The sequence below is a fragment of the Aphelocoma coerulescens genome, assembly GCF_041296385.1.
Source record: "Aphelocoma coerulescens isolate FSJ_1873_10779 chromosome Z unlocalized genomic scaffold, UR_Acoe_1.0 ChrZ_unloc_scaf_3, whole genome shotgun sequence".
Taxonomy (NCBI): Eukaryota; Metazoa; Chordata; class Aves; order Passeriformes; family Corvidae; genus Aphelocoma; species Aphelocoma coerulescens.
Window position 1 is genome coordinate 888,598 of NW_027184088.1, and position 23,744 is coordinate 912,341.

Consider the following 23,744-nt stretch of genomic DNA (forward strand, 5'->3'; position numbering starts at 1 on the left):
AGATAAGAATTAGGAGAAACGCAAAGCAGGCACCAAACTTGAAAGAATATAAAGAAATTTATTAACAGACCTAAAAGAGGGGGGAAAAAAAAAAAAATCATACCACACCTTCAGAACACTTCTCCTCCCCCCCACCTTTCTCCCATCTCCCACTGACAATGTAAAAAGACAACCCTTGAGATGTTCAGTCTGTTTACCACTTCCATAATTGTTCAGTCCGTTTAGGAAGAGGAGTCTCTCTTGCCCATGCTATGGAGAAATTAGCACAATGAGACAGCTGCCCGGGTTGGTTCTCTGCTCACATGTGAGTCCCTTCCCCTGACATGCAGCTTTTCCCACAACTGCTTTCGAGGGTCCACTCTTGAATTACTGGGGTACAAATTGAAGGTTGAGCCATTCAGAAACAGAAGTTCTCTTCAGCCATCTCTGGGAGCATTTCATCTCTAAGAACAGAGGCCCTCCTCCTTCCCTGGGAGCAAAGGGTCCTCCTCATCTTCATCTCTAGGGCTATCTCTGGGAGCATCTCTAGGAACTGAGGTCTTCTCCTTTTCCATTTGGAGCAAAAGTCCTCATCACTTCCATCTCTCCCTGTTCAAACTTCTCCTCAAATTACAGCTGCTTCAGCATCTGCCTATCTCAGCGCAGTACAAGTTGAACACTCCACCCCCCCATGCCTTCATGAAATTACAACAGGTACTCTGATACATCATAGCTTTACAACAGAATATCAGCTTTAAGCATCTCGTCTTTCTTCTCCCTCAGGTTTTCAGCTCTTCACAGCACTAAAAGGGTTAATCTCACCTAGGCCTTGCAGCTGGAATTTCGCTTATCGCTGTTGGTCACACGATCTTTTGCCGGACAGCAGGGCAGCTTCAGCTGAATCTTGGCCGCACTGGAGAGGGGGAGCCGGGCTGCTCCGGCTGCCCATAGCAGGGCTGTGGGGGTGTTCCGCGGGTGGAACAGGGCCCACCGGCTCCAGGATGGCTGTGGTGCGGCCCGGCCTGGCCCGAGCAGGGCCTGGGCTGGGCCCGCTGGGCCCCCGCACAGGGCCCACAGCCTCCTGTCCCAGCAGCAGAAACGAGAGAGGGCTCTGCCTGGGGTGTGTCTATCCTTAAGTGTGGATCACAGAGGCCACAATTTTTAGTGGCTTCAAGAATTGTCCATATTCAAACTGGCCAGCTGATAGGCTCTGTCAGGTCACAGAGGAAGCTGTAAGCACCCCTTTGCAAGAGCATCACTTCTGGGATTATGCTTTGCTAACCCATGACAGCTGGGATTGATTGGCATCACGCTGCCCCAGCCCCGCAGTGGGCTGGGTCACACCAACAATTTCAACTGTTTGTTTCCTTACCTGAGGAAAATCGGATGGATTTCCTGTCTTTTCTTCCAATTACCATTGTTTTCAAGAAGAGGATAAAAAGCTTGATGAGTTTTGTTTAATGGAAGCTGCGCTTAAGGGACCAACAAGAACTGCAGAGATCCTTCTCATGTAATAATCCTTAGAGATAGTATAGTTAGTATAGCAAAGTCCCTCTTCCAAACTGCCTGTCAAGCTGGTGGGAATCTTCAGAGAAGCAAAACGTGCTTTTGCTGATGTAGTTGCCCCTAACTAGGTCCGCCAATCAAATCAGCTGCCAAGGCAAGCTCTGCTGACTCTTGGAAAAGCTGTGGCTGCTTTGGGGTCTGAGTTTTTTGTTGGTATAGAAAAGTCATCTCTGCCTCTCTGCCAGGGCAGAAATTGCCACTGCAGAGTGGGCTCTGGGAGAGCATTTACAGATGTGAAAGAAGCAGGTGGAGCCTCATGTTTCCTTTTTCTCCAGGCTGAACTCCTGATAGCCACAGGAGGGAGACCAAAGCTGCAGCAGCCCAAGCTATTCTCAGTTTCGCTGCGCCACTTCCTGAGCTGCTGCCTGCAGACAAAGGAGGAGCGGCGCTGGTCTGCCAAGGAGCTCCTGCAGGTAAAATGCAAAGGGGCTGCAGGTCAAACAGTGTCCGAGGATGGGCTCCTCCTCCACTGAAGCCCAAGGCATAAGATGAGCCCCCTTCCTCCTCATCTCCACTTCTGGTTCTTTTTAAATGAAAATGGTGAGGAATCCTAGGCTGGGCTGGGCTGGTAGGAGCCTGTAAAGGTCATCTGGTCCAAACAGCCTGCAATGAGCAGTCCCTGCAATGAGGGACAACTTGAAAGAGATCAGGTTGCTCAGAGCCCCTTCCCACCTGACCTGGAATGTTTCCAGGGAAGGGACACCTACCAGTTCTCAGGACAACCTGTGCCACTGTTGCACTATGCTCCTTAGACCTACTCGGAGTAAATCCCCTTTTCATTTAAAAATATTATCCCTGCCTTTGAAGCACTGAGCTTGGAAAGTCATGGTTCATTGTTCTTGGTTGTTTTTTTTTTTTCCTTTGGGCAGCATCCATTTGTAACATCAGCCAAGCCTGCGTCCAGCCGGGCACCACTCATTATTTCAGTGAAGAGGTGGAAAGAGAAGAAAAGACTGTGACAATCACATCAGGACTGTTTTCTCCATGACCAGCTTAGTGTAGGATTGTAGAGTAGGATTGCAGAGTAGGATTGTAGAGAAGGATGGCAAATAATTAAAGTTTCTGAAACCTCAACTCATTTGGAAGATTTCCTTCCTTTTTACCCTGTGATTTAGCTCAAGATTTCCTTCTCAATTGTCCGTTGTTTCTTAAAGTTGGAAAGTGACACTTATGGCTTCTTTGGTATGGTTTGTCAGTGGGGCAGGCTCTTCTTCATTCATCCTCTCCAGACCACACTGCCTTTGCAATACGGCACACTGGCCGGTTTTTGCCCAGCCATTGTGCTTGTAGTTGAGGCAGAAAGGGCAATGGCATTTGCAGGCAAAAGCAGAGGAGGAGTTGTGCAGCCAAGACATCCTGTGCAGATGTAGGTGTTGAGCTGTGACTCGAGAGCATTGGGGTTCCTGCCACTTGGATTTGTATCCCTAAGTGCAATCTCTTTGGCTCGGGGAGAGTCTTGCTCAGCTGAGAAAGCAGAAAGCTCAGCGAGGGTGCTCTGAAAGGTCTCGTCTGAGGCAGAGCTGTCAGCGAGCGTGAGGTGAGAGCGGCCCGGCCTTGCCCAGGCCGGAGCCCCAGCAGAGCCCACGCAGAGCCCAGAGCAGCCTGAGGCTGGGCAGAGGCAGGCTGGCAGGAGGCCCTTGGAGCTGCAAGAGGCAGCAGCCTGGCACTGGGTGCCTCTTCCTGGGAGCGGGCACATCGTCCCATCTCAGAGCCAAAGCGGCAGCTGGCTGCTCCCGAGGGAAGCGTAGCCGTGCTGGGCACAGCGCAGACTGGTGCCATTGGCCGTCTGGAGGCAGCCCAGGAGGAGAGAAAGGCAAAAGACAGCCGAGGGCTGGTGCCCCGGCTGAGGATTGCTACTCTTCTGCCGGCTGCCCTGGAAGTCCTGGGAAAGGTTAGCAGTGTGTGCAGCAGCCTGGGCACAGCGGGAGGGAGCCGGGCTGCTCCGCAGGCTCGAGCACGGGGCAGCGTCCTTCAGGCACGGCACTTCTGCCAGGGGCACCGAGGCCAACGGGAGGCAGCGACAGCTCGTCAGGTCAGATCCGCAGGAGCCAGTGCCTCACACAGCTCGGGGAGGAAGCAGTTCTGCACTGAGTCAGAGCAAAGGTGTGGAATGCAGAGCGTTCTGCAGAAATATTCGGGGCCACCAGGCCAGCCTGCTTTGTGCTCTCCAGGGCACAGCAAGCAGTGCACCACGCAGCTCTGAGTTGCTGGCAGAGAGGTGTTAAAAATGAACTCACTTTTGGATACAATTAAATGGTAACAAAGTCGTCGAAGCAAAGGAAAACTGCTTATGAGTAACGATTCCGTTGAGCCGGGTGTGTGCCTCCCTCCCCGAGAGCTCAACACACCCCCCCTCTAAGAAAATGGCTGCTTTTTAGACCCTTTCCCAGCCGGGACGGTCCCTGTCCCCTTTCCCAATGGGTGGGTACTAAGAAACTTAGGTGCTCTCCTGACCACCTTCTTTTCTGTCCCCTCCCCTCCCATCCTACTTCCTTTTTAGTCAGGTCTTCAACCCTGCCCCTCTCCCAGCTCACAGCAACACCCAGCAAATTAACTAGAACAGCTCCAAACCATAAATCCAACATACATCCAGCAATTTTCATTCTTTGACCTAAACCCCTTTTGGCTGCAGCAAAATATTACTTCCTCTCTCAGAGGGAATCGGGGATGTGCCTGAGGCTTGTGCTTGAGTAGTGAACTGATTTGGAAGGGAGCAGAAGGCTTTCAGTAGGCAATTTGTGTTTTCTTTATTACTTTGGGAAAGAAAGATGCAATGTGGCTTCACGCAGCAAAAGCACTTGCAGGGTGCAGTGATGAAATGTTGTGTTCAATTCCCAGGGAAGGAAGGTGTAAATGACCATCAGAGGAGAATTTGAGGAATGGGTGTTACGGGTTCAGGAGGACGCCCATGCCCAGAGAACTCAAGACCCAGTTAGAATTGCAAAGCAAATGAATTTTAGTAGTCACGTTAGCAAGAAATACATACCGGCGCCTGGCTGCTGGAAAAGCCACCGAGCAGGAGAAGGAGATAGAGCATGGCTCCTGAGTGGGAGGGGCAGAAGGGCAGGACTCCTTCAGGGCGTCCCCTGGATAAAAATGGCGTGCGTCATGTCGTCCTCTCCCCTCCACCCCCGGGGCACACCTTATATCTCCTCCTCAGGAGTGGCCAGTTTCAACATCATTTCGTCCAGGGCCAACTTACGAGATGAGGTCACATTGGCCCATGACCATACTCCATGCCAACAATGGCTCCATTATGTATTGTTTCTCCTTTCCCAGGATGAGTTCCACCAGGTGACCGATACCTAGTTTCATTTCTAGAAGTTAGTCCCGCTAACTAAGAATACAGTCGTCTTCTGCATTATCTTGTCGATGTGCAACACTGCGGACCAAACATGTCAGGCCTCAGATCTGTCTCCTATCCCTGACACATGGGGATGTTCCCCAAATGACCACCAGAGACCCTCAGGACACCCCTACTCTCACATCAAGAACTTCTGACAAGTGGTTTAAATATGTCAAATAGTTTGAAGTCATGTTTAGCCTGTGAGTTTCAGCAAAGTAATGAGTGTGTCTTAGTTCCATGGGTACAAACTAGTAAGTGAGATTGCTGGGTGTGCACGTGTTAGGGAAGTGATTCCCCATGCACCCAGCACTGAAATCAAGTGCCGCCTCCTTTCTAACGCTGAGCTGGCAGCAGGGATGGATCCCTGCTTGGTAACCTTTCATTGTGGTCACTTATATTGAACAGTAAAAAAGGTTGAAATGAAATATTTCAAGCCGTTTCCCTCTGGTTTCCCTTTCCTGGGGGCCAAAGCTCTGTGCCCCAGGTGGCCTGGGTGTGTGCAGAGAAATGCAGCCCCCACAAAGCCCTTGGTTTTCCCACAAGTCATCATCACTCCTTCCCAGGTGCGCCCAGCTCTGGCAGGAGAGAGAGAGCCCCCGGCGCAGTGGGCACCGTGCCCTCCCAGCCGGGGCTCTCTGGCACAGAGCAGCAGCAGCGCCAGCACCTTTCAACCCGCTCCTGGCCTTGGCTTCAGCCGGGAGCCAGAAGCCTCTGGAAATCAGCACTGCCAGTTGCATTCCCAGCTTGGAGCAGCTCCTGCGGGTGGGCAAATCCTGCCCGTTCGACTGCTTCCAAAGAGGACGAAAGGCAGAGGCAGAGACGTACCTACAGAGGGGACCAGGGCGTGTCCAATAAAAGTGCAAATGTGTGGGGAGATTTGTTAGGAATTATTACAGCTGTCATGCAATTAGTGCCTTCTCTCCTGGATCTGTGCAATGCTTTGGGCCATTTTCTTGGTCTAGTTTCCTTTGCTTTGGTCCCATCTCAGTGTTCACTTGGGGTACAGGCTGCAGGTGCTTGGGGCACTCTTTGAGTTACTCTTGGAGCCCTTGAACAACAGGGTTTGGCCCACGAGGGGACTTTGTGCTGCTTTGTGACAGAGGAGAACTTCCCAGGCTATTGTGTGTTTGCTGCAGGGAAGCTTGGGTTGCTTAGCATCAATTCCCAGACCAACGCAGAGCAGCTGCTTTGTGATGTCAGGGCATGGTTGCCACGTTGTGGTGCTGTCATCAGAAGGTTGCCTTGGTGCATGGAAGGTCTCAGTGTCAGAGCAGCTCTTGGGCTTGCTCAGAGCAGGAGCATCCTCCTGGTTGAGGCCTTGTCAGGGGGCAGCTGCACTCTGACAGGAGCCTTGTTTTTTCTTGTGTTAGAGCACAGTCTGCAAACTTGCACAGCAGTGCTAAAATCATGGAGGCACTTGCTGCTGCAGTTTGCACTGTGTATGGCATTGGTTATTCTGCCTATTACCTGACTAACCTGACACGTGAGTAGAGGTTTTCCCTGGGTGTAACCCAACCTGGCTTGTGTAGGTCTTCCTGCTCTTTCTTAGTAACTGAGTTGATTTTGAAACAAAAAGACCATTAGGATGCCACTGCTTTGGTAAAGCTCCTGTCAACACATTCAGCTCAAAAGAGGGTGTCTGTAGCCAGGGAGGTGTGGGCAGCATTTGCAAGGGAACGTGCAGGGGTTCCCTTCCCTCCACGGGAGAGTCTGTGGCAGCCGAGTCTGTCATTTCCTCAGGGGGCTGGGTGAAGCAGGACAACTTTGAAAAGGCAGCCTGGGAGGTGTTCTCAGAAGGCCTTCAAAGAACTCTGCAGTTGTGCCTGGAATTCAGGGAAAGCTTCTTTGTTTCTAAATTTTGTCATTAAAAGATTTGACTGTCTAACTCGACCCTTTAATGAGTGCTAAAATAGTGATTCTTTTTGCAATGAAGTGCAAACTCCCAAACAGTGAGTGTCTGCTCTTGAACCCCAGAGCTGCTCCTGGGCTGTTTCCCAGTAGAACTATGACACCTCAGGGGGGTTTGGGGGAAGGATTTCTGGGCAACAGGTTTTCAGTAACTTAATGAGAATTAGTGCTAGCAACCTTTTTATAAAAAAAGAACCTGAAGGAGAGGATAAAAAAGGCAGCTTTAGCTGTTGGTCAGAAGAGAAATATTGGGTGTTAAAGAACAATTTGCATTTTCTTGATCAAGTTTGTATTCATTTACTGGCAAAAGAGGCCAAAGCATAGGCACAACCAAGAATATTGTCCTGCTCTCTTGCTGGATGTGTGGAAGAACTGTGTCTGCTGGAGGGCTATTGTGAAAAGAAAACACTCTCTGTTTGGGTGGACTTGTTCTGCGGGATTAACCAGGTTTTTTCACAGCGGTTTTTTCACAGGCGGTTTTTTCACAGCATCTGGTTCATTTTCCCTTCCCACTGCAGGTCACATGATCCGCGTATTCGTCAGTCCTGACCCTGAGGTGAGTGAGACAGGAACTTTTGATGTTCCTGGTGTTTAAGAACTGTGTAGAAAGCTGTGAGCTTGGCCTGCGGCAGTAGAGTAAGGAGGCTGAGCTGGGTGGGCAGAAAGAAAATCCATGTTCATGTCTGCAGCAGCAATAGCAAAGGCATCACTGTGTAATAGCTGCTTTTGCATTTCAGAGCTGTCGCAGGACTAAAAGCCCAGCTTTGCAGAGAGAACGTTGCTTGCTGACAGTAGCCAGGCTGCAATATCTAATTCAGAGCAATATGCAGTACTGTTGAATTAGCCCATTTTACTTTAGTTGGAGGCACTTGGAATCCCATTGCTATGCAAGGTTATGATTTCTCCTTAGTAGAGCTGGTTGTAGAGCTAAATAGAGATAAGGTTAGAAATGACAGGTAACTGCCTGTCCCTCACACTCCTGCCTGTCCACAGAGCCCAGAACCAACCTCAGGCTCTCCTCTGGCTCCCTCTGCTCCTGGAGAAGAGGTTGAAGAGGCTGAAGAGGCTGAAGAGGCTGAAGAGGCTGAAGAGGAGAAAAATGTCCAGAACTCTCCAGCTGTGGTCAGTCATGAACCTGAACATCCTGAGCCGGTAAGTGCCAGTTGTGGTTGGGGCTGTGTTTAGAGGAAATCAGAGCTGCAAGTTTCTGAGCGGCCAGCACTTGCTGGTGGTGGCCGAGGATGCTGAGTGCTGGAGTCCTGGCAGGACCTAGCGATTCCCCCCAGCCAGTGAGAGCTGGAACACGGCCTTTGAGCTGTCATGTTTAGGCCCCAGCTTGCTGGGATTCCAAGAGGGGCAAACGTGAATCATGAAGGCTCCCCTGTCGCCAGAGGAGGGAGCGCTCCAAAGACACCGCTCTCAGCCTTGCCAGACACGTGGGGGACACGGTGGCCTGGAGAGCCGTGTCCCACTGCACAGGCTGGCCAAGTAGCTGCTGGCACAAAAGCTGTTGATGTGAGCACACAAGGGCTTTGGGGTGGTTTGTCCACATGAGCTTCTTGGGTGGGCCGAGCTGGGAGTATTTCAGAGACACACTGGGGACGGGGAGGTGCTGCTTGAAGTCAGGGACTTTGGTGCCTTGGTTGCCAGGTTGTTCTCTGGCCTCTTCAGGCAGAGCAGTGAGGAGCAGAGCTGACAGGGGCTCTGAGTGCGCCTGTGTTTTTGCTTTTGATAAGCTGCAAAGAGATGGTTGTGTTGTGCACGGACCTGTGTGGGGCCCCTCTTCTCCCATGTGGCAAAAGAAGCAAAGTGCGCAGTTGGGAGCCCTTCTTCCGGGGCAGAAGCCCGAGGCTGCCATGTTTCTGCAGATACTTTCTGTTGTGAAGTCTGTTTTTAAAACTGCATTTGAAAACTGCATTGGAGCCTAGAGTGGGGGCAAAGCTGCAGCTCCTTGAGTGCTGTCTCGTAGGGTTAAGAACAGGAAGGAGATCTTGCCGTTCTGGCTGCTGTATTTGAAGTCAATGTGCAACTTTGTGCCTGGGGAGCTGCGTGGGAGAAAAGGAGCCAGGGGTGCCGGTCCACAGTAGCTGAACGTGAGGCAGCGTGTGGCCAGGTGGCCAGGAAGGCCAAGGGCATCCTGGCCTGTGTCAGCAAGAGTGGGGCAGCAGGAGCAGGGCAGTGACCGTCTCCCTGTGCTGCGCACCGGTGAGGCCGCAGCTGGAGTGCTGTGTCCAGTTCTGGGCCACTGTGAAGAAGCAAGACCTTGAGGGGCTGCAGCGTGTGCAGAGAAGGGCAAGGGAGCTGGGGAAGGGTGTGGAGGCCAAGTGCCATGAGGAGGTGCTGAAGCAGCTTTAGGCTGGAGAAAGGGAGGCTCCTGCGGGACCTTCAGGCAGACTTCCCTAAATGCCTGCATGACAGTGCTCGCCACAAGTGCCGTTGCATCCCCTGCCAAGCATCCCCTCACTGCACCCAAGGGCTTTAGGCACTGCAGCAGGTGACCCTTTTGTCTTTTGGTCTCTTGGTTTGTTGGTTTGCACGGAGGAGAAGGCCTGTTTATTTTCTCTTTCTCCAGCAAGCAAAGGTGCTTTTGCTGTACCTTTCCTGCCCTTTTCCAGCACTAGCACAGATTTTATCCAGTTTTAGGTTTCCATGTCTGCAGCAGCAATAGCAAAGGCATCACTGTGTAATAGCTGCTTTTGCATTTCAGAGCTGTCGCAGGACTAAAAGCCCAGCTTTGCAGAGAGAACGTTGCTTGCTGACAGTAGCCAGGCTGCAATATCTAATTCAGAGCAATATGCAGTACTGTTGAATTAGCCCATTTTACTTTAGTTGGAGGCACTTGGAATCCCATTGCTATGCAAGGTTATGATTTCTCCTTAGTAGAGCTGGTTGTAGAGCTGAATAGAGATAAGGTTAGAAATGACAGGTAACTGCCTGTCCCTCACACTCCTGCCTGTCCACAGGGCACAGAACCAACCGCCGGCGCTCCTCTGGCTCCCTCTGCTCCTGGAGCAAGGGCCAAATGGGTGAAAAATGTCTGGAAATCACCAGCTGGCATCAGACGTGAACCTGAACGTCCTGAGCCGGTAAGTGCCAGTTGTGGTTGGGGCTGTGTTTAGAGGAAATCAGAGCTGCAAGTTTCTGAGCGGCCAGCACTTGCTGGTGGTGGCCGAGGATGCTGAGTGCTGGAGTCCTGGCAGGACCTAGCGATTCCCCCCAGCCAGTGAGAGCTGGAACACGGCCTTTGAGCTGTCATGTTTAGGCCCCAGCTTGCTGGGATTCCAAGAGGGGCAAACGTGAATCATGAAGGCTCCCCTGTCGCCAGAGGAGGGAGCGCTCCAAAGACACCGCTCTCAGCCTTGCCAGACACGTGGGGGACACGGTGGCCTGGAGAGCCGTGTCCCACTGCACAGGCTGGCCAAGTAGCTGCTGGCACAAAAGCTGTTGATGTGAGCACACAAGGGCTTTGGGGTGGTTTGTCCACATGAGCTTCTTGGGTGGGCCGAGCTGGGAGTATTTCAGAGACACACTGGGGACGGGGAGGTGCTGCTTGAAGTCAGGGACTTTGGTGCCTTGGTTGCCAGGTTGTTCTCTGGCCTCTTCAGGCAGAGCAGTGAGGAGCAGAGCTGACAGGGGCTCTGAGTGCGCCTGTGTTTTTGCTTTTGATAAGCTGCAAAGAGATGGTTGTGTTGTGCACGGACCTGTGTGGGGCCCCTCTTCTCCCGTGTGGCAAAAGAAGCAAAGTGCGCAGTTGGGAGCCCTTCTTCCGGGGCAGAAGCCCGAGGCTGCCATGTTTCTGCAGATACTTTCTGTTGTGAAGTCTGTTTTTAAAACTGCATTTGAAAACTGCATTGGAGCCTAGAGTGGGGGCAAAGATGTTGCTCTGAAGTAGGTGACACTTTCATCTTTTTGTTTGTTGGTTTGTTGGTTTTCTAGGAGGAGACTCCCTGTATTTTCTTTCTCGGCAAACAAAGGTGCTTTTACTCAACCTTTCCTGGACTTTTCTAGCACTGGACGAGATTCTGCTAGAATTTTAGCTTGCAAGCTGGCGGTTTTGGAAGTTGCAGTGTTTTTGCATGAGAACACGTAGTTTGGGGCAGGGAGATTGGTGCAGAAGGAGCTGTTCTGGTGTCCGGCCAGCCAGCAGGGCCTTGCACATCACTCTCAGGTTAACAGCGCCCATGCCTTTTGGCAGCCCAGGGGAGCAGAATGTGTTGTATTCCAGGTATAGGAATTCAGCAGGAAATCAACACCCTTGCATTCCAGCTGGTCCTCTGAGGTCAGAGGGGCTGGGAGGGGCTCAGCTTCACTTCTGAAGTGCAGCCACTTTAACATCATCAGTCTGGTTGAGTCCAAGAGAAGAACTTGCCCCAGTACAGATGCACAAAGAGTGCAGTTCCCAGTGCAGTGTCCTGGGTCTGATCGCATTCTAGAAGGACCTTCCTGCTCCAGGTTCCCCAAGAGTGTGGTTTATTGAAGCAACAGGAGAGCAAGTTCAGGACTGCTGCTAATCAGGGCACTGGCTACCAAGTGTTGATGTGTGTAGTGAGGGAAAGCATAGGAAAAGAGAGATGATAACAGTGAGATAGATCTATCTATCTATCGATCGATCGATCGATCGATCTATTTATCTAAATGAAACTTCCCTGCTCTGCTCCAAGGCAATTGGAGGTGCAAAGCTCACCTAAAGACATCCTTTCAGGAGAGGAGGAGAGACATGTTCCATCAAGCGATCCCAAGCAGGCAGATATGTTTCCCCCTCCAGAGATGGTTGTTTTTTCCCCTCAGAGGTGTTTTCCTCCCCCTGTTTATCCGTGAAAGTTTGGTCTGTCCTATGGGTGTGGAGCAATCCCATCCTCTAGGTGGGGTTTGGTGACTCTGGTCAAACATGCATTACAGGACACATGGTTTCCTTCACTGGCATCCTGAAGGGTGTCTAAGCTAATTTGTTAATGGGGCCTTCTGAGGGTCTCTGTTACTGCCGGTCAGAATTCTCAGTTGATAAAAGAGGGAGGACAAGAAACACCTTGGTTCTCCTCCATATACTGAGGTGGCCATAGAGGCCCTCTGACCTCCATTGGAGGCTCTTTGTTCGCATCCTCATCTCCTGAATAATCCAGGATTTGTAACAAGAGTGTAGATGTCAGAAAGGCAGGAATGGCAGTGCAGGCCTGAAGAGAACATGAACTCCAGAAGTGTCTCTCACAAGGAGCAAGCTCCCACAGGAAGCCACCTGCAGAGCCAGGGTGGGGCTGTGGGACAGGGCTGGGTGTCAGTCACTTCTGAAAGACAAGCAGGACACGGCAGAAGAGGAGCGAGGTCCTCAGCAGAGCCTTGAGAAATGCCCCACGTTCCCTTGTCAGATGCCTAAGAGTCTGTTGGAGCTTCAGTCCCAGATGGAGCCTGACTGTAGTGCCAGTGTCACTTTGGAATCTGTGCCTCCCCGTGGGCAGAGAAGGACCCGGGAGAGCAGCAGCACATTGCTTTGGGAATGTGCGAGCCCATCAGTCTCTGAGTCCTGCCCCATAAATATTTTATGGGAAGTTGAAAGCCATCTTCTCTTGCTTTCTGTGCAGCTCCTTCTAGAGAAAGAGCATGAGCAGATTGCTCTATCAGAGATGCCTTGCCAGACTCGGCGAGAGCTGTTCCCAGCCCGAGAGCAGCTGCAGCAGCTCAGGCAGCAGGTGGAAGAGGCACAAGAGAATGGCCAGGTGAGCCTGCTTAGCCAGGTGACAGAGTGAAGGGCAGGAACAGGGACATAAAACGGAGCTCTTGGGACTGAGGAGGCCAGGAGTCCCACAGGCACTGAAAGCACAGAGCCTTGTCATCTGCAGAGCCCAGTGCTGGGATGGGAGGGTTCCAATGGAAGCAGAGCTGGGTAGGGAAGCAGAAGGGAGGGGCTGAATGAATGTGATTTTGAGGCTGAAAGAGGAAAAAGCTGAGCCTGATGGCAGCTGCCAGTCACTTGCTTTGCATTTGTGTGTACAGAACATCAAGGCAGAGCCACAAGCAGAGCTGCCCGAAGCCAAGAGTGACATCAAGGCAGCAAAGAGGAGGAGCAAGGAAGACATCAGAAGCATCCAAGAGGAGAAGAATCTCCATCAGCACAGGAGCGATCTACAAGAGCAGGTGAGTGTAAGAGCTGAAGCCACTCCACTCGTGAGACATCCTCTCTCTGCTTCCTTGCAGAACATTGACAAAGAGCTGCAGGCAGAGCTGCAGGAAACTGAGGCTAGGATCAAGGCAAGGGAGAAGAGGCTGGGTGAAGGACTGAAAATCATCCGAGAGGAAATTAATCTTCTACTCCAAAAGCATGAGGCTCTACAAAAGCGAGTGAGTGAAACAGAGAGAGCCGCTGCAGTCACCAAACTGGTGGTTTCTGCCCTTCTTGCTTTTCCTCTGCAGAGCAGCAGGCGGGTGGGGTGATGTCTCTGAGTGCCATCCTGCTGTGGTCTCTATCACAGCCACTCTGAAGGACACGTCCTGGGCTGCTGAATCTCAGCTGCTGCCCTGGACAGTGTGACTAGTCCTTTGGCCTTTTGGCCAGCAGTCATCCAAATGGATTCCTGCTGGCCTGTTCCTGCTCTCCTTGTTTCTTGAGGTGTTTTTGCAGGTCAGCTTGGTGACCCTGATGGATCTTGAAACAAGCTGTCTGTATCCCTTGTGAACCTGTTCTTTCCCTTTCCTCACAGTCGCTGACCCACGGCTGACAGGGATAAGCTGTAGTGTCTGACTGCTTTGTTGTGTTTGACTTGAGGTGGAAGTGTGGACATCTCAGCTGGCAGCCTGCAAAGACTTCCAGCAAGTGATTGGCCACAAAGAGCCCCAAGGCTGGCGTGGGGCACAGGAACTGTCCCAGCCGGACCTGCTGCAGCTTGAGCCCGTCCCGAAGATGGTGGAGGAAAAGAGGACTCCATGGGAGGAGGTAGAACATTAGAACAAGGAGATGCAAGTGTGTCCATAGTCCTTGGAGGGGGAAAAGAGTGCTTGGGAGGAAGTGGAATAGTCATTGCAGCAGTCATCCTTCAGAAAATCCATGAGAATGGAACAGGAATCTGGCCATGAACTCAAGTAAAATCAGCCTTTGGTTTTGACCCATCCGGTTTGAGAAGTGGACATGCAAAAAAAACCATTTTAAGAGCCCTGCATGTGGCTGACAGCATCTTCCTCTGGGCCTGCATTTGAAATGGGATCCCAGGGCAATCTCTGCCAGCCACACTTTCTGACACAACCTCATTTCTTGTCTCAGATCTACACAGGCTCTCGCATGGAACCTGCTCCTGCAGCAGCAGCAGCAGCAGCATTGTCTAAAGGAGCCTTTGCACCCCAGCCTGAGAAGTGGAGCCCGGGCACTTTGCTCAGCTCCAACACCAACACAGCTTCTTCCCATCAACAGGAGATGGAGGATGACCTCCTGGAGCTACTGAGTACGTCTTGTGTATTTCTTGTGTGAGGGACAGTGTATTGTGTGCATGTGTCAGCATAGCTGTGCCAAATGTTGCTCCGCAGTTTGCTGTCACAGGGACATTTAGGACTCCTCACAGGAAGTGCTGTGCTTCGAGGCAGCGAGGGAGTGCTCTGGGTGTTCCTGCTGCCTCTGAGCACAGCTCAGACTGCCTTGGCTTTGCCTGAGCTTCCCTCTCTGCTGAAGGCAGAAGCAGGGATTGTTCCTGCATCAGCTGTGACCTAGCAAATGATCTAGGCAAGTCCTCTGTGCTAGTGGCCAAACTGAACGGAATATTTGGCTTCCTAAATTCTCCTTAGACTCCTGATTTCTCAGCATTCATCAGAGCAAAAGACCTTCGCAGAAATTGTTTGGTTTTGGAGTTTTGTCTTTTGGTGGGTTTGTAAGGATTTTGGTTGGTGGTTTGTTGTTTTGGGGTTTTTTTGTGTGTTTGGTTTGGGCCTTTTTTTTTTTTTTTCTGGTGAAGTTGTTTTTTCTCCATCCTGAAGGAGCTCTTCTTCCTCATGTGTCTTATTGGTGTAATTTTGATGACTGTTACTATTCCACTACTACATCTACAGTTGGTTTTTATGACAATGCAACGTTTTTGCCAATGACCACTTCTTTGAAAAAACATCAAGTGACAGCACAAATTGAGAGCAAGAGGTGTTTTCCACATGTCCCCAAAGAAAAAGCAGATACTTTTATAACAATCCCTATTTAATATCCTAGTTTCATGCTTATAAGGATGTGTCCAAGAGACACATTGATGTGGCGTGGTCAGGTAAAACTGCACTGCAGGCATTTCTCAGGAGTGAGCCTCCAGCCCATCCACTGTCTATCCCTCAGATCCGTGGCACTTTTTCATCCCTGATTCCCAGTCATTCCCGTGACTGTTAGAATGCCACCCGTTGGCCCAAGCCCTGCACAGCTCACTCTCTAGGAAAACACATGAAGCCCTTTGTGATTCTGCAGCACAGCCCATTGAATCTGCTTCCTGCCCATAACAGCTGCCAGTGCTGTGCTCTCAGGTAAGACCTGGGGGGGCTGAGAACAGAGCCCAGTTGACTCTGTGTCTACCATCACCTGTTGGGACAAGAAGGGCATTGATGTGCACCTCGGTGTGTCTGATCTCAAAGCCAATCCTCTTGTGTCCTGAAAGGGGGCAAGAGCTTGGAACGGGGCTCGGTCTGGCTGTGGCTTCTTCCCAGTGCTTGTCAGTGCTCATCCTTGGGCCTTCCCAGCCCTGCTGTGGTACCTGCCCTGCCCCTGACGGCCGCTGCGACTGCAGAGGCTGGAGCCTTCCTCAGCTGAGAGAGTCCTGCTGCTGCCCGGCCGCTGCAGCGCGGAGCTGCCAGGAGGCAGCAGCCCCTCGTCTGGGCCGGCTTCTGCATGGCACGGCCTGGACTCACGAGAGGCTCAGCATCTCCTCTGGGCAGCTGTCCGTGCCACGCCGGCACCCGAGGAGCACTGCTGTCCTTGCTGCCCGTGGCCGCTGTGCCGAGCTGGGAAGGCGGGGACGTGTGCAGAGCTGAGAGGGCGAGTCCAATGCCAGCGACTGATCCGCGCAGTCAGGGGGAAGACAAGCAGTGTGGTTCTTCACATGGGACACGGGCAAGGGCATCTTTGAACTCAGCCTGCCCATAAAGGCTGAGCATCCTGATGCGGAAAGCCCCGTTGGTATTGGTCACAATGTGAGCTGCTCTGGTTTACAAAAAGAAAGGCATTCCTTTGGCAAGATGCCATCCTCTCCTGCGAATGCATCTCTCTGTGCTTTGTTTCCTCTCAAGAGATCTCTTCAGAGGACTGTAGAAAATCAGTCTCAGTGCTGGCCATCTGTGCTGCAGAGCTGCCTGGCCTGTTGCTGTTGCTGTTGTGGTTCTCGTCGCTGTTGTTGTTGTTACCCAGATGACCACAAAAGGCTCAGAGCCCCAGAGAGTGGGGCTGCCTTTTGTATCTCCTGGAAGGTGGCATCTCTGCTTTCAAGTGAGCATCTTGCACTTTGTTTCCCTCAGGGAAAATGGTGAGCATGGAAAATCCAGTGATGAAATACACTGAACTGGAAAATATCGGCAGTGGGTGAGTCCAACCACAGTTTCTTCTACAAAACCATGGGCCGGCTGTTCTGCTGGTGGAATATCTATCAAGTGTCAAGTCAGGCAAGCTGCAAACATGTTCAGACACTGGGCTTAGATTGACCCATCTCTCAGTGCTGGTCAGAATTTGTAAGTGTGGTCAGAAGGCATTGTCAAAGACATCTCCATGCTGCCACGGTCTTGCCTGCAGCAAGGAACAGGAGCTGGAAGATCTCCTGTCTCTCAAGTGTGGGACAGCTGTGTGTTAATTTCCTTAGCATTTTTGTATGTCTCAAAATCATACGGCCACACTAATGAAAGGAGAATCTTGCTTGCCTGAAAGAGAAGCCTAGCCCCTGGTAGCTGTCAGATAACAGTTCTCAGGAACAGTTCTTTCCAAGAGGTTGCTGAAGGAAATACTCGGTGGTCAGGATTAGAACCACACAGTTTAGAAACGGAAACTCAAGATGAAAGAATAAGCTCTCTTTTTGAGCTGAGGGACTAAAGCCCAAAGCTTCAGGAACAGGCCCAGTGCCCATGCACTGGAGAGGAAAATGCATCATGTGCCCTCTGGCAGAGCCCTCATGCCTCCTGCAGGTTTTAGGCACTTAGAGCAGAGATCTCCTGTCCGGGCTGGCTTTCACGCCAAGATCTAAACAGCTTCTCCTTTCTTTGCTGCTGTTTTGTTTCTAGGGGTTTCGGAGAAGTTTGTAGAGCATTCGACAATGCCACAGGAGGAGAGGTAAATGTCAACAGTCCCTGCAGATTCTGCAGCTCTTGAGGGCTTTCCCCTCTGGTGTGAGTTGTGGCTGGAGCTTTGGGTCACCGCGAGAGCTGTGCTGCAAAGGCACAAGAAGCACAGACTGGTGCCAGCCTGCAAAATACATTTGGGACAGTCGTTGTCCTTCTCAGCTGCCAGAAGGAAGGCAAAGAGAGCAGTGGTTCCTTTTGGAGAAGGAAATGCTCACTCACTCTCAGTGGCTAAAACAAAGGTGGTGCCTTAGAGCATCTCACTGCTTTCTTGTGGCTACAGCTTCAGAGTCCTGAATTCTCATTTCTGGCTGCCAGCAAACACATCTGAACCTTACTGGTAGTTCCTTAGCAACCTGCAGTGCTGCACTTGGGAACTGCACGTAGGGAGGGATCTGCAAGGCGTCCCTAAAAGCCCTAAGCCCTGCTTATAGCCCAGGATGTATCCATAGAGTAGCAAGGCTTGGATTACTTCTCTGGATCCCAGGCAGAGCAGCAGAGAGTGTGGGCAGAGCTTTGTGGGTGATAGTTGACACCATTGTTACCAAGTGGACAAGGCAAAACGTCAGTGGCCATGTGTCCTGTTTCTGGCCCACAAGGGAGCGGAGAAATGGGCTGTTGGAATGTCAGTTCCTAATTACTCCAGTGTCTAATCACAAGGCACTTTGGCACAGCTCAGCTGTGTCATTCCAAAATCACTCGCTCCGTGTGTGTTGTGGTCTCGTGCCACCAACTTCTCAAGGTACTGATTGTCATTGTCATTTTAGGTGGCCATAAAGAAAATTAGTCTGCAAGGACTGAGGAGGAAGGAAGTAACTGTCAATGAACTCATGATCATGAAGATGAATAGGAATCCCAACCTGGTCAACTATTTAGACAGGTGAGTGGTCGTGGTCTTATCCCATGAATGTTTGTTTACCTACTGCAAGCATGAGAGGTCAAAAACCCACTTTGGTCTGTGGCAGAAAATAGAGCCATTAATTACTGATCAATTATTATTTCTCTTCTCATCTCCAATGGATGGGAAGAGAGTGCATTTTGTCTGCATTAGTCTTCCCTGGCACACATCGTTTGACAATTCTTCAAAAGCCTGCACCAGTGCTATCTTACGAAGTCAATACCCTCTAAGTTCACTGCCACCACGTTGTCTTGGGGCTTGATTTTTCTCAAGAGTCTTAAATGCTAATGAGCCATCCGAGAGAGGATTTCCCTTGGACTGCAGCCCCTCTTTTCCATTGCTGGGCATGCCAGGAAGACTAGGTGCTTTTTTTCCATAAACACCATGTGTGACAGCTTTTTATCTGGGCTGTTAGTAAACTGCGTTTTTCACTTGCTGGCCATCTAAGACATCTCCTTTTTCACAGCTGTGCCTTTCTCCTTGACACAGCACAGACTGCAATCGCTGCACAGCCTAGAGGGAACGTCTATTCCTTTGAGTCTGTTCTCGTTTCAAAGGGACCTGGAAACAAGAATCAATCGTTGTCTTTTCCAAACAGTGGCGTAGCCATGCACGTTCATCTCCATGGCCTCATTTCCTTCTTTCAGCTACCTTGTGGATGATGAAGTCTGGCTGGTGATGGAGTACATGGATGGAGGCACTCTGAGAGATGCCATCAATGAGATGTACATATCTGAAGATGAGATGGCAGCCGTCAGTCGGGAGGTCAGGGATCCCACCTGTGCTTCCGAGGGCTTGGGCAGGATTGTCTGGGAAACAGGGGCTGAGAACTGGAGGGATTCCATGTGCCAAACTTTGCTTCTGTGTGGCTGCTATGCTATGGGGAAGCAGGGGAACTGCGTGGCAGTGTGCCTGCACTCCCTGTACTCTGTTCTTGTACTCTTATCTCCTGCTGTTGCATTCTCACTCTGTCTCTTGTATTTGTAGTTGCTGTTCTCCACCTTGCCTCTCTGAATGCTTGCCTGGAGCCTGTCTGCACGGCATTCCTTGCCTGTAAAAGCAAAGGTGCTGGTAGCAGAATTGGAAACTAATGGTAAAAGGGACTCATTTCTCAGAGTCCTCAGCTGAAAAGGGTAGTAGTGCACCCAAAATGCTGTTTGCTTCTGAAAGGCGACTCATGTGATACTTCCAAGTCTGTGCTGAGGCCAGCAAGAAAACCTTTGCCATGCAGCCTCCCACCCAAAAGTGAGCCGCTTCACAGCAAAGGGAGGGACTCTTTCTTTCTTGGCAAAGCCTTGCTTGTCCTCTGGATGAAGAAAGCACATCCACTGCAGCAGCAGTCATTCTGGCTGCTTTGCAGAGGACAGTCTAGAACAGCAATTCCCGTTGGCTCTCTCAAAAGCTGACGTGCCTTCCCTTAGAAAGGTAGTGTTGGAGCAGCAAGCTCTTCCTCTCAATGGCTCTGTGTTCTGCCATTACACTCTATTCCCCTGGAAAGGGAATCTTTTAGAGCTGTTTCCTTTCTTGTGGGCTCAAATCACACCACTCATTTTTATCCTCCTGTCTCTGTTTTCTCTCTCAGTGCCTGCAAGGACTGGATTTTCTTCACTCAAACCATGTCATCCATCGAGATGTGAAGAGCAGCAACATCCTTCTCAGAACTGACGGCTCTGTCAAGCTGGGTTGGTATATTCTTGGCCAGGCAGAGCGTTCCGGGCATGTGGGGTTTGGGGCTGCTTTTGAGTGACTGCCAGTTCCCCCAAAGTGGTGCTGCTGGCAGTGCAGGGACCCCTGCAGCGAGCTGAAGGCACAGTTGCAACGTGCACAGAGGTATGGCGAGGAAAAAGCAGTCCAGAGTGGCACTGGTTTGGGTCTGTGGGTGTCCCTTCCAGAGGGAGGGAGCTACAATCTAAAGGTTCCAGGAAATAAAAGCCACTTCTGGGGGCAGGATTAAAAAATTATAAAAGCAGCCACTTCCGTGTTTCCTTGGCTAAAGTCCTGAGGAAACAGAGCAGGGACGGATTTCCAGGAGATTCAACAGCGCTTTCTCAGACTTACAGTGGGGAGTTCTTTTGCTTGGTTTCCTAATTGTACAGAACTTTTTTGTTCTCCTCAGCTGATTTTGGCCTCTCTGCTCAGCTCACCCCTGAGCAGAATCTAAGGAGCTCAGTGGTCGGGACGTCTTGGTGGATGGCGCCTGAGGTTGTGCTAGGTCAACCATATGGCCCCAAAGTGGACATATGGTCTCTTGGAATTGTGGGGATCGAAATGGTGGAACGAGAAGCTCCTCACTGGAATGAAAGTCCTTCCTTGGTAAGGAGCAAATACTCACTGATCCCTCTGTCTTTTTCACCTATCCTGTGTTCTGTCCTCCATCAGAAAAAATCCCATTGCCGTCTGCTGGCACTGCTTCCACCAAGGTCCCCTTCTAAAAATGGCCCTGCAGCACATCAGCATCTGCTGTAGTTTTGGTTGCATCAGTGGGGGAACTCAGGCCCTACCACATGCAAACACTCTCCATTCTCAGGCAACACTTTCCTTTAGGTTTTAAGGTGTTCCAGCTCATCTGTCTGTGTAGAGGTCTCTAATAACACAAAACACACATCTCAGAGCTGGTGTTACATTTCCAGAAAAGAAGGAAAGAAACCCAAACCAACAAAGTTTCTAAAACAGTGCTTTTCTAGAGAAGAACTGCACTCCCTGTACGGTTTCTTGTCACTTGCCTAAAACCTGGGCATGAGGGTGTAAAGGCCACATAGTGTCTTCTGCTTCTTGTGCAGTGTTGCTGAAACACTTAGTGACCATATTTCTGTCATAGCCCAAGCCACGTTCTCCACGTGACCAAGCTGCAGCCTGGTGACATGGAGAGCCTGCCAAAACCTCCCATTTGTTACCTGGCACTTTCTGGGATGGGCACATCTTTAATGCATTGACTTGAGTATCCAGAGGAGCAGAGGGTTACCATAGGGATGGCATTTCTCCTTCTGCTGATTTGACCGCGAAAAGATTTTCTTTTGCCACATCAGAGAAGCTGGAACTTGCAGACTGCTGCGAGACAGAGCTGCAGGTGGCTCCTGTGTGCCCAAACAGGCATTTTCATCCCAAGACCTTTCTGCATGCATCTTAACGTGTCTGTGTTGAACGCGAGGTTCCAAATGTTTCTTTCCTTACCTGAGCAATAACTCCCTTTTCTATAATAATGCTTGAAAACAGTTAGAGCAAAGTCCCTCTTCCAAACTGCCTGTCAAGCTGGTGGGAATCTTCAGAGAAGCAAAACGTGCTTTTGCTGATGTAGTTGCCCCTAACTAGGTCAGCCAATCAAATCGGCTGCCAAGGCAAGCTCCGCTGGATGCTGGAAAAGCTGTGGCTGCTTTGGGGTTTGGGTTTTTTGTTGGTATAGGAAAGTCATCTCTGCCTCTCTGCCAAGGCAGAAATTGCCACTGCAGAGTTGAGCTTAAACAAGGGGCTCTGGGAGAGCATTTACAGACTTGAAACTGATGCCTGGAGTGGCTACCTAAAACCAGAGACTAGACAAGAATAAGAGAATCAAAATAGGTATTTATTTGAATGGCCTTCAAAGATACAGCCTGGGCAGTCAAAAGGCTACATCCAAGATGGACCCTGGGTCATGAGTTCTTCACAGTTTTGTAAGCTTGGTCCATTTCCATAGCAGGGTTAATTCTCCAATTATGAGCCCAGTTAATGATGTAATTAGCCCAAGTTTGCCCCTCTTCAGAGGCTTTGAGTTCACACATTTTGGGCCCTGGGACAATCGGAGTGTCCTTGGAGAGCAAACCTAGAGAGGCTTTGTTATGTCTAACTAGCACGAGAGAACAGTAGCTAACAGGCCACACAAAACTTCTGAGCTACACACTAGGCAGTACAGGAATTGAAAAATAGAAAAGTTAAAACCTAAGGCATCAAAAGAAGCAGGTGGAGTCTTGTGTTTCCTTTTTCTCCAGGCTGAACTCCTGATAGCCTTAGGAGGGACCCCACAGCTGCGGCAGCCCAACCTGTTCTCGGCTTCTATGCGTCACTTCCTGAACTGCTGCCTGCAGACAAAGGAGGAGCGGCGCTGGTCTGCCAAGGAGCTCCTGCAGGTAAAATGCAAAGGGGCTGCAGGTCAAACAGTGTCCGAGGATGGGCTCCTCCTCCACTGAAGCCCAAGGCATCAGATTTGAGCCCCCTTCCTCCTCATCTTCACTCTTGGTGCTTTCCAAATGAAAATGGTGAGGAATCCTGGGCTGGGCTGGCAGGGACCTGTCAAGGCCATCTGATCCATGTGGCCTGCAATGAGCAGGGATATCTTGAAAGAGATCAGGCTGCTCAGAGCCCCTTCCCACCTGACCTGGAATGTTTCCAGGGAAGGGACACTTACCAGCTCTCAGGACAACCTGTGCCACTGTTGCACTATGCTCCTTAGACCTACTCGGAGTAAATCCCCTTTTCATTTAAAAATATTACCCCTGCCTTTGAAGCACTGAGCTCGGAAAGTCATGGTTCATTGTTCTTGGTTGTTTTTTTCCTTTGGGCAGCATCCATTTGTAACATCAGCCAAGCCTGCATCCAGCCTGGTGCCACTGATCGAGTCACTGAAGAAGTGGAAGGAGGAGGAGAAAAGATTGCAGTGGCAATCCATCCATTCAGGACTATTTTCTCCATGACCAGCTTAGATGAGGATTGTAGAGTAGGATTGTAGAGTAGGATTGCAGAATAGGATTGTAGAGTAGGATTCTAAATAAATAAAGTTTCTGAAACCCCAACTCATCTGTAAGATTCCTTTCTTTCTCACCCTGTCGGGAAGCTCAAGATTTCTTTCTCAATTGTCCATTGTTCCTTAAAGGTGGAAAGTGACACTTACGGCTTCTTTGGTATGGTTTGTCAGTGGGGCAGGCTCTTCTTCATTCATCCTCTCCAGACCACACTGCCTTTGCAATACGGCACACTGGCCGGTTTTTGCCCAGCCATTGTGCTTGTAGTTGAGGCAGAACGGGCAATGGCATTTGCAGGCAAAAGCAGAGGAGGAGTTGTGCAGCCAAGACATCCTGTGCAGATGTAGGTGTTGAGCTGTGACTCGAGAGCATTGGGGTTCCTGCCACTTGGATTTGTATCCCTAAGTGCAATCTCTTTGGCTCGGGGAGAGTCTTGCTCAGCTGAGAAAGCAGAAAGCTCAGCGAGGGTGCTCTGAAAGGTCTCGTCTGAGGCAGAGCTGTCAGCGAGCGTGAGGTGAGAGCGGCCCGGCCTTGCCCAGGCCGGAGCCCCAGCAGAGCCCACGCAGAGCCCAGAGCAGCCTGAGGCTGGGCAGAGGCAGGCTGGCAGGAGGCCCTTGGAGCTGCAAGAGGCAGCAGCCTGGCACTGGGTGCCTCTTCCTGGGAGCGGGCACATCGTCCCATCTCAGAGCCAAAGCGGCAGCTGGCTGCTCCCGAGGGAAGCGTAGCCGTGCTGGGCACAGCGCAGACTGGTGCCATTGGCCGTCTGGAGGCGGCCCAGGAGGAGAGAAAGGCAAAAGACAGCCGAGGGCTGGTGCCCCGGCTGAGGATTGCTACTCTTCTGCCGGCTGCCCTGGAAGTCCTGGGAAAGGTTAGCAGTGTGTGCAGCAGCCTGGGCACAGCGGGAGGGAGCCGGGCTGCTCCGCAGGCTCGAGCACGGGGCAGCGTCCTTCAGGCACGGCACTTCTGAGCAGAGGGGTGAGAAGGTGACAAAGACAAGATGCACACCATTTTGATCCAGGGGATGTCCTGAAGGTGCACTGCCTACCTGCCACTCCCTCTGACCACC

At 51.1% G+C, this 23,744-nt stretch overlaps 1 protein-coding gene across 1 annotated transcript; it reads left to right on the forward strand.

Annotated features, from left to right (window-relative positions):
- The first annotated feature begins 6,140 nt into the window (after positions 1–6,140).
- LOC138103993 (serine/threonine-protein kinase PAK 3-like) lies at positions 6,141–22,713 on the forward strand. Its single transcript, XM_069002674.1, is given in 13 exon segments — positions 6,141–6,249; positions 6,252–6,374; positions 7,318–7,355; positions 7,793–7,846; positions 7,883–7,951; positions 12,376–12,510; positions 12,788–13,132; positions 17,836–17,948; positions 18,614–18,731; positions 19,549–19,648; positions 20,083–20,279; positions 21,929–22,066; positions 22,502–22,713. Coding segments are annotated over 13 exon segments (1,668 nt in total). The 3' UTR covers positions 22,631–22,713.
- The last annotated feature ends 1,031 nt before the right edge of the window (positions 22,714–23,744 follow it).